The sequence below is a fragment of the Rhinichthys klamathensis genome, unplaced genomic scaffold (genome assembly GCF_029890125.1).
Source record: "Rhinichthys klamathensis goyatoka isolate OS25496 unplaced genomic scaffold, OSU_Roscu_1.1 h1tg000035l_1, whole genome shotgun sequence".
Lineage (NCBI taxonomy): Eukaryota > Metazoa > Chordata > Actinopteri > Cypriniformes > Leuciscidae > Rhinichthys > Rhinichthys klamathensis.
In genome coordinates, this window is record NW_026606583.1 from 1,570,597 (window position 1) to 1,580,790 (window position 10,194).

At 35.4% G+C, this 10,194-nt stretch overlaps 1 protein-coding gene across 2 annotated transcripts in view; it reads right to left on the reverse strand.

Moving 5' to 3' along the window:
- Positions 1-8,895, reverse strand: part of ngfrb (nerve growth factor receptor b) — a 45,191-nt gene extending 36,296 nt beyond the window's left edge. Inside the window, exon 1 of one of the 2 annotated variants that reach the window (XM_056245827.1) lies at positions 8,559-8,895. In XM_056245827.1, coding sequence (XP_056101802.1) covers positions 8,559-8,591 — 33 coding nt within the window. In that variant the 5' untranslated portion in view covers positions 8,592-8,895. The remainder of the gene's footprint in view (positions 1-8,558) is intronic. The other variant, XM_056245826.1, reaches the window with a different exon arrangement.
- Between the last annotated feature and the right edge of the window lie 1,299 nt (positions 8,896-10,194).

The window sequence follows — 10,194 nt, forward strand, 5'->3', positions numbered from 1 at the left end:
AAAAAAAACGGGATGCTCATTATGGGCCTCGTTCGTGAAACGTGAGCAGAATACATTTCTGTGGTAATCATTCATAAAATTTGTGCTTTCAATTCTATGTAAGCCTGTTTCTGCCTCAGAGTAAAAACAAAATGCAATTGTGACTTTAAAGTTTAGTTTGCCTGGCAATATTTTTATGATGGTTTTACATCGGCATAAGAAATTTAGAGTTAAAGGCAGGGATAACCCTTGGTTTTCCGCTGCATTGTCTGTTCTTATACGTGAACCAGTGCTTTAAGTGGACCGGTACGCACCGGTACTCAGTACCGCCACTTCCAAATATAGCTCTTGAGCGTACCGCCACCTCTCCGTGCGCCCAGAACGTGCTTTTAGCGTACCGGTACGCTCATTTGCACATCTGTTTTAATCCTTTGGCTGCGCTGCCACTTTTCAGAGCTCCCTTCACAATGCACGCCTCCTAATTCATCCCCACCGAGAGCAGAGACTACATTACCCATACACCCTTGAGTTTTACAAGTGAAAAGCGCATGCTTTTGCCGCTGTCAGTGTAAGCTGCTCGGTTAAAATACAAATAGAGCATCACAGTGCGTGCCGTGTTGTCTGGTTTTTTACAGTCTATGGTTAAACCCCGCGAAGGTCCGTGAAGACTGAAGATCGTGTAATGACGTAGGGCTAGCTTATTGGTCGCACGTCAGAGGCGCCCGCGCCATTGGATGTGCAGTTGCCGCAGTACAGCCTATGAGCGAGCCAGATCCTCAATGTGTTTTACATATAAGCTTCATTAAATCAGAAAAGGAGTTTCCCTGCACATTCACTATGTAAAATTCACTAGAGGAAAAAGTTCGCGTGGCCGTCGTCAGATTTGAAAAAGTCTCTCAAAAGGCTCTTTCGCGGTTGTGGCTTCAGTCGACTTCAGTGAGGCGCGGTGGTTTATGGGATGAGTAGTTCCTTCGCTCGGAAATGAAAATATGTACACAGTCTTGTACCTTTGATTTTATTTGGATTTTCTCTTCGTTTTTTCACTCGAAATGATATGTTGTATGCTTATGAGTTCAGCCGTAGCTGGTTATCCTCAGACATGCTCTAAAACTCTTTAGATACGGTTTTTCCAAAACGTCAATGGGAGAAATGAATGGGAAATTTACTTCCGGCAAGGAAGTAAAAAAAAATTTACATTTTTTTTTACAAATGTAATTTTACTCTGTTTATTAATGTTTTTACTCAACATTTGTGCAGTTTTTGGAGGATTTATGATATCTTTTAAATTTCTATAAATAAATATTTATTTAAATAGGCTTTTTACACACAAAAAAAACAGCATTTTATGTCAAATTCACTTTATAAAAGACCCAGATTTCTAACTTCCATTCATGGAGATAACATGGATAATTTTACATGGTTTAATGTAAGATTTTTGGCCATTTTTTGGAAAATGCAGTTTTAAAATAAAATAAAAATCCCTTTAACCACTAGATGGCTATAGAGCTTCACTATATGCTATTTGCTATTTGACTAATCAAAATATATCTTTTCACAAGTTTTTCCAGTTGGATTCATATCCACATTTTGTACATTTTATTTATGTTCAGTAGCACTTTCTAGCTAAAGCAAATCCACAAACTAATAAAAGGATTTATTATTTTTTAAAAGGTCGCCTGTTGACTGCTGTTTATATAAAACCCCTTCAATATAGTTGTTGTTACCTCAGGGGAGGAGGGAAGTCAGCAAAAAAGAAAGAAAGAAAGAAAGAAAGAAAGAAAGAAATAATAATAGAGTACCGCCACCTCTTTTGGGCCACTTAAAGCACTGACGTGAACGGTTCTTATACGTGATGCTGCTTGGGTAAAAGCTAGGCAATCTGATTCAGGTTCTGACTGGATTTGTTTTAGACAGCTTCGAAATATACAGTCGCCATTAGGAAAGCTAAAGCTGATTATTTTATTGCAAAAACGACAACAAATTTAAATAATCCCAAGAAATTTTGGCAGAATATATACCGGGTAACAAAAATCCCTCTAATTTTCCTTCATGTATAAATACGGATTCTACTAAGCATATTGATAGAGAGCAAATGTTTAATTATTTTAACAAGTATTTTATTGCCTCTGTGTCATTATTTGAGTCACAAAATCTTATACGCTCAAATTATGATTTTGTTAGTGCAGAAACTTATTTTAAAAAGGAACATTTTTTAACATAATCAAGAGTTTCGATGTCCATAAAGCACTTCAATCGCTTGATAAATCCCCAGCCCCTGATTGTGTGAAACTAGTAGCTTGTATTTGAAATTAGTAGCTGATATTATTTCGACCCCTTTAACTTATCATTTTAATCTTTCACTAGAAACTAGTTTTATCCCGGAAATTTGGAAATCAGCTTTTGTTGTTCCCTTATTAAAAGGGGGAGATCCCACTATATTAGAAAATTATAGGCCAATCTCAAAGCTTTGTGTCTTATTAGTGACCAGTTGACCTGTTATTTGAATGTAAACAAAGTAATCAATAATAATCAATCAATCAGTGTTTCGTAAAAAACATAGTACCACAACAGCCGTTCTGAAAGTTTTAAATGATATTGTGGAATCCGTGGATAAAGGTGACTATTGCACTTCCCTTTTTATTGATTTATCAAAGGCTTTCGACACAGTGGATCATGAAATATTGTTGCATAGACTAGAGAGTGTTGGTTTATCAAATCATGTTATTTTCTGTTTTAAAAATTATTTAAGTGAAATAACTCAATGTGTTCAGGCTGAAGGTAAACAATCAGGACTATTGGAGATTGTTAAAGGTGTTCCCCAAGGATCTGTGTTGGGGCCTCTTTTATTTACTATCTACATAAATGGTCTTGATTGTGATATTCAGGATGCAAATTTTCAATTGTATCCAGATGACACTGTCATGTATTGTGGTGCACCTTCTAAACAGCAAGCTTTGCTTAAGCTTTAAATGGCTTTTGATGTCATTCAGTCACGGCTTAATACACTAATAATTAATAACACTAATAATTGTTTTGAATGCTGATAAAACCAAGCTTATGTTATTTTAAAGCTCGAAAAAGGTAATAGACCATCTTATTCCTTTCCTGACTTTACGAGGTAATGTGATAGTAAAAGATTATAAATATCTTGGCGTCATTGTTGATGATACATTTTCTTTTAGCTCTCACATAACTCAATTAAAGAAAAAAATCAAAATAAAGCTTGGGTTTTATTTTAGAAACACGTTTTGTTTTTCATTTAATGTAAGAAAGAGGTTAGTTTCTGCTACTTTTTTGCCTGTACTTGATTACGATGATGTGGTGTATCAATTTGCTCCTTCTTATCTTCTCTCTTCTTTGGATGCCGTTTATCATAGCGCTTTAAGATTTATATCAGATTGTAAACCTTTAACTCATCATTGCACTTTGTATAACAGAGTAGCCTGGCCCTCTCTGTCCATTAGAAGGAAAATGCACTGTTACCTAATTATTTATAAAACTATTCTGGGGTTGTTGCCTTCCTATCTAGGTTGTCTTATTCAACAGAAAAGTGTTGGGAAATATTCCCTCCGGTCTCAAAATTGTTATACTCTTTGTTTCATTTGTCAGAACTAAACTGGGAAAAAGGGCTTTTATGTATGCAGGTCCATTTGAATGGAATCTACTCCAAATGAAATTACAAACTTTGGTGTCTATGGAACATTTTAAATCTATTATTCGGTCACATGAAGAAGACTCAATGATGTGCAATTGTTTTTAAGTGTTTACATTTTTTATTTGTTATTTTGATCTGCAAGTTTGTGATTGTAACTGCTGCCCATTCTTGGCCAGGACACTCATGTGAAAGACATTTTTAATCTCAGAGAGATTATCCTGGTTAAATAAAGGTCAAATACAAAATGAAAATTAAATCTTGCAACTATAACTTTAATTCTTATAATTGTGACTTATATCTCCCAATTGCAATTTTTGTAACTCATAATTGCGCCTTCATATCTTGCAAATGTGAGTTTATACATTTTGTCTTGTAATTGCAACTTTATATCTCAAAGTGTAGCTTTATTTTTTTTATTTACTTCTCTTTTTTTTCTTTTTTTTCTTTTCTTTTTGAGACAGTTTAATGCTTATTATGTAAAAATAATTCAGGAATGCTTTATGTATTTTATTATTCTCTTGATGAGAAATGGTATTTTCCCACTTCCAAATCTCACATTGTCATGCCAGTCATGTGCGCATCACATAAATACGATATTTCCAACATAACTTGAAGGCAACATAAGCCTCATACTGACACAGCTGTTTCATGGTTGATATCTGAGGGTGTAACATGAATGCCAAGAGGTGATTGGCTGGCTGTCAGAGTAACAACGTTTAACACAGGTGTGTGGAATGACGTTTAAAAGAGTGAGAAGAAAGACAGAGATAAAAGAATAAAAGAAAGAGAGATTAGATAAATCCCTCAAGGCATTTGTGAGTCAGCTGGAGAAGTGACAGAGATGAGTGGAAAAAAAGAGGAGGTTGGGTAAGCTCAAATTAACATTCCCTTCGTTTCTACCTGTCCCTCACATTACCCCCTGGCATGGGTAACCTCCTCCACACACACATTAAAACACAAACACACCCCTACAGGAGCATTCCAACTCAGGTAAAGTTCAACAACCCTAAAAATTTCAGCAGCCCATGACTCAAATTGGTAACTTTAGAGATTTGGCCGCACAAAGTTTTTAGAAATGTGTGAAGGGTCAAAAACAACAACGCATGTCATAGAACCTGTTTGCAGAGACATTCAGCTTACAGGAGGCCAAGCTGCTGTAACTTGTGCAGTTTTGTTTAGGCAGATACAATCAGCAGCGTAACGTTTCAAAGCATATTTATGTTCATTACTCAACTAAGAATGGTTCTAATGAAATGCTTTCATCAGCATTTGGCTGGTAATTTGTCAAATCATTGGTGTCAAATCTTTTAAAATTTTCTATAGAAAATGGGAATGGTGCTTGTCCTGCAAAATCACACGATGCAAGCATTTGAAAGCGTGCTGCTATGTCATTTCTAAGGGGTTCCGAGTGAGTCAAATTTATTTGTATAGTGCTTTTCACTATACACATTGTTTCTAAGCTTTACAGAAAACCATGTTGTATAATATCTTAAAGGTGCTATATGTAGAATTGAGAAACCCTTGTTATTAGCGACACCGGTGGTCGTTAAATGAACTGCAGCAAGCAACGAGCACACGTAACGTTTATGAGATTTATTTTAATGCCCTGGCATACTCACAGCAAAGTTCTTTTATGTTTTTTGTAGGGATGACCGATGTGAAAATTTTGGCCGATACCGATAACCAATAATTCTTTATATTTGAAAGCTGATAACCCATATATTGGGCGATAAATCTAAATCCAAATTTGTGATAATTATTCATTTTTGAGAGCCTTATTACAAAAAAAAGTCTCACAATTAAAACCCATTATTCTCATTATATTTTTATGTAGCCTATATGGCAGCACAGAACATTTTGCACTTAAATGTATTTTCCTTTTTTTGAAGTGATTCAGATCATATTTCAGGCAATTCAAAACAATCATGGTGAACATTGCGCATCTGAAGTGTCTCAGCTGAAGGAACTAATCCATTATTTATCAGCTTAAATATATTGGCCAAATTTTCTTATTGGGCCGATAACGATAACATTAAAAATGAGCATATATCGGCCGATACCGATATGGATATGTATATATATAACTTTGTATATAGACCTATTTACACTTTGTGATGATTTAAACAATCACACAGCCGAGATTTGCTATATAGTGTTTACCGAATGTACTGTATGCAGGTTACATACTATATGTCCAACTTTTAATATATTGCTGCACGATAATAAAGGGTATATTTTTTTTAGATATAACATTTAAGCAGTTGAGATTTGCTATATACACAATGTACTGTATGTATTCGCGTAAGGTTGGTATACTTATAGTAGTTTTATAATTCATTATTTATTATTTCATGAATTAATTTGAGTTATTAATTCATTTGGTGGTGAAATTGAGAATTATGAAGACTGTGAGGTTTTGTTCATCGATCGTTTGTTTATTGTTCACACCCTCTAACCCAAGAGACAGCTCTAGTATAGCCCTCTTTCTCTTTATTTTTTATATTTTATAACATTTTTTATTATAAAATTGTATTTATTATAGGCATCAGCACATTATTATTTAATAAATGCATTAAATATAATAAACTATTTTTTTTATAAATGCCAATGATCTCCTTTATAATACTGAGAACCAAACCAAACTAACATCATTTGTATTTAGTGAGTTGTTATTACAGATATGGTACATACTGAATAACCACAGAATGATTGGTAAAAAATGTAAGCGCATATCATGCGGCAGAATTTGTCAGATCTGCAGAATGTTTCTCCCTCCCATTCGGTCTGTCACATATGATGTTTGAGAGCTGTTGTTTGTATGCTTGAATGCACTTAACTCTTAACCCTTATAGCCTGTTGGCACTTGTCAACATTTCAAAGTCGTCTACTGTTCTGGCAAAGCTGACTCACTAATGGTCATACTGGAGCTAATGAAGCTCTTTCATTCTCTCTCGCTTTAGTTTCTACTTTAAAGCTATATGATTTTCTAAGTTTTCCAGAAGCCTTGAGTCTATTTGGAGAATATTCAAGTGCAAACAAAGGCACCTATTTTATCTTATTTTTTATTTTATCTATTTTTTTACTTTACTTTTCCACATCATCAGCTTGTAAAGGCTCTAGAATTGTATCATAAATAGTTGGCAATTTGGTATAATGATACATGGCAAGCTCTAAAAAGTAATCAAACCACATTTGGGGTCAGTTTCTCAAAACTCTAGCACCCCTAGATTAAACTTTTCAATTTTTGCCTGGTAGATCAAAAAAAAAAAAAACTCATATACTTATTTTTGAAGGTGGGACCTGAGTCATATCTAGGGATAAAAATCTCATAGAGAGTTGGGCCAGTAAGCAACCACTTTATAGTGAGCACCACCCAGTACACATTTGCACGTCTCCGTATTTAACTTTTGCATGGGGAAAGAACCACTCACATATTCTTCATAAAATGTGAATTCTGTGCATGCGTCTAAGACAGACATGTTTCATGCCATATACAACTTGCATGATATATTGAGTTTGTGAAACAGATCTCGGTGGGTCTTAAGATCTGGTGAGTGTGCCAACTGCCAGAACATTTAATTTGTTTTCTCCTAAAATGGAACATGTCTACACATATTTGGTACTTTTTTTTTTCTAAGCAATTAAAAACATCCGTAAAAAATGTTTAAGTGTTTGTATGCTTATTATGAAAGAAAAATGTACAGTAATTCAACTACCAGAAAAATTACACTAATATGAAGGACACGGGCTGCCATCCTCTTGACTGCGAGTCTGCGACATACAGTAGTTATTGCCCACAGGGCCATCATGCTGTTCAGATGGGTGTAGTTTTGAAACAAGACAAGACATGTGACCACAACACAGGAAATTGGAACAAACATAGAGAATTAAGCAGTTAGGCTCACAAATGTGCCTGCAGTTATGTGGTGTACTTGATGATGAATCATCAGTCATTACTGACACTGCTTTTACTTCAATAGCACACACATACACCCCTCATTCAACCCAAACACAAACTAAATAACAATTAGCCTGAAAAATAAGATTTCAGCTAGTGAGACAAGTGCAAGAACACAATGTGCTGTCTGTCAAAGTGGGCGTGACAATTTAATCTTTAGTTTGTCTGAAGCCTCATTGTATGATGCATTATATAATAATTATATTATAAAGGTCTTCATAATGCCTTATAATACACTTCATAATTTAGGCGATTAAATGTTTTCATAAACAATTATAAAGCATTGCAACGCGTGTCTACATTGTTAAACATTTAAAGCATTGAATGCATTATAAAACATGACATTGTGTTTTGATCATGTTGTAATGCATTGTACTCTTAAAAGATGCATGAATAGATAAGTACTATATTTTATAGGGTTTTAAATTATTCATGAGAATATGCATCTGATAATAAAGTGTAATATGAGTTATTATAAATGCAGTACAGTGCCCTATGCATTAAATCGGGTGAATTCAGGTTAATTGAGACTTTGCCACTGATATATATATTTATATATATATACATACAGTATATATATATATATATATATATATATATATATATATATATATATATATATTAATATATTAGTGCTGTCAAATATATTACTCACAACCAATCACATCTAACATAAAAGTATGTATGTATGTATGTGTCTTATACACACACACACAGACACACACACACACACACACACACACGCACACACACACATACTATATGTGATATAGTACATATATATGTAATTTCAATAATCTCAAACTCCACAATCAAAAGGCACAAAATCATTTCTTTACGTCTTTAAACTTGTTTTTAATAGTCTCCATTTACTCAGTCTGCTATATCAATGATGTTCCACTTTCTCAAGTGTGACAAGAAAAAGTAGGCTAGAGCTGCATATTGAGTTGGAGACTGTGTACTCACCACGAGCAGAAATACTACAGTCACAGTGAACATGCTGGATGAAGGGCGTCCTGGATGAAGTACACTGCGGATCGATTATTCACTCTTTACATGGGCTCTGAAATAATACATTCAGCGTCATACTTCCTTCATAGACTCAAATCGCTCTGATCCTCATGTGTGTCCGCTTAAGTTTTACAAATAAGCGAACAGCATTATTGAGCAATCGTGGTCTTGAGTGCGGTTTTTTTCCAGATGAATTCTTCTGATGTTTGGTGAGGAGTCTCTTCATAAATGAGACGCAACTGCAATCAGTGCGCGTGTCCACTGATACAGCTCTGAGCAGAGTGAAATATTCACATCCCCTCTCTCTCTCTCTGACACACACACACACACACACACACATGTCAGTCCAGAGTTTCCCCCTCCCAACCGCATCCACATCCCATCGACACAATAACTCAGTTGCAGTGCATTAAAACAAAACAAATAAACTCGTAATAGGGTATTGTGGGAAAACGCGTCTAGTCACGATTTAGTTTGGTGTTGTTGGAGTCAGATTAAGAATCTTTATTTCTATAATATTTTAATCAAAATATTATTTGAATTAATTTAGTAAGAGTATGGCTTTTGTGGGTAAATTATGCACTCAGTAAAGATATAAGTTAGATAATTGCAGCAGCATCTTAAGAGGTTATAAATCATGCGAACTGACAGTTTAGGAGGCATTAGGCTTTCATGAAACATTAAACTGTAACAAAGTAACAAGAAACCTCTTCCTCTCTGCGGCGAGAAGCGCGTGAGTTCACAGACACACACACACACACACACACACACACACACACACACACACACACACACACACACACACACACACACACACACACACACACACACACACACACACACACACACACACACACACACACACACACACACACACACCAGGGCTGAAGAAGTAAAATCATCCGCTAGAGGGCTCGCGCGCACACTAGACCTGCCAGAGTTCAGGTAGATCCCCCTTTTTCTTCAGCCTATAGCCTACATGCCCCCATTGGCCCCCATAAAGTGGTTTGGACACTTGACTTAAAGTGCCCCTATTATGATTTTTCGTATATTACCTGTCACGCAATGTGTTATATACCTGTTTATGAAAAGTTCTGCAAAGTTGTAAAGTCGAAATTGCACAATAAATAAAGTTATAGTCTCCCAAAAGAAAGAATCGACTCTGAACCGCCCGAGTCGTTCATTAGAAGCCCTCGACTGGTTCAACGCGGGAATCACAAAATGCTTTATCAAAAAAAATGGGTCAGTAGGCCTACCCAGTATTTGGACCAGCTTGCTCCTCAGAATCACGACCTGTAAGTATGAATAATTATTGATGTATATTTTCTACCGGGTGTTCTAAATAGTTTTGTGTTTTATATTGTGTACGTTTCCGACTAACTCTATGTCTTACTGAAATAGTTTTGCTAATCCACTGTGGGCCACTATTACCTAAAACGGTGGCTATAGTAGGGGTGTAACAATATATCATGTCACAATATATCGCAATACAAAAATGCAACATGTATCTTGGATGGCGACAATATCGTGTATCGTTCACCCAAAATAAAAATTACTGTGTGAGACAAAATTCAAGTTTTTGGAGTTTTAG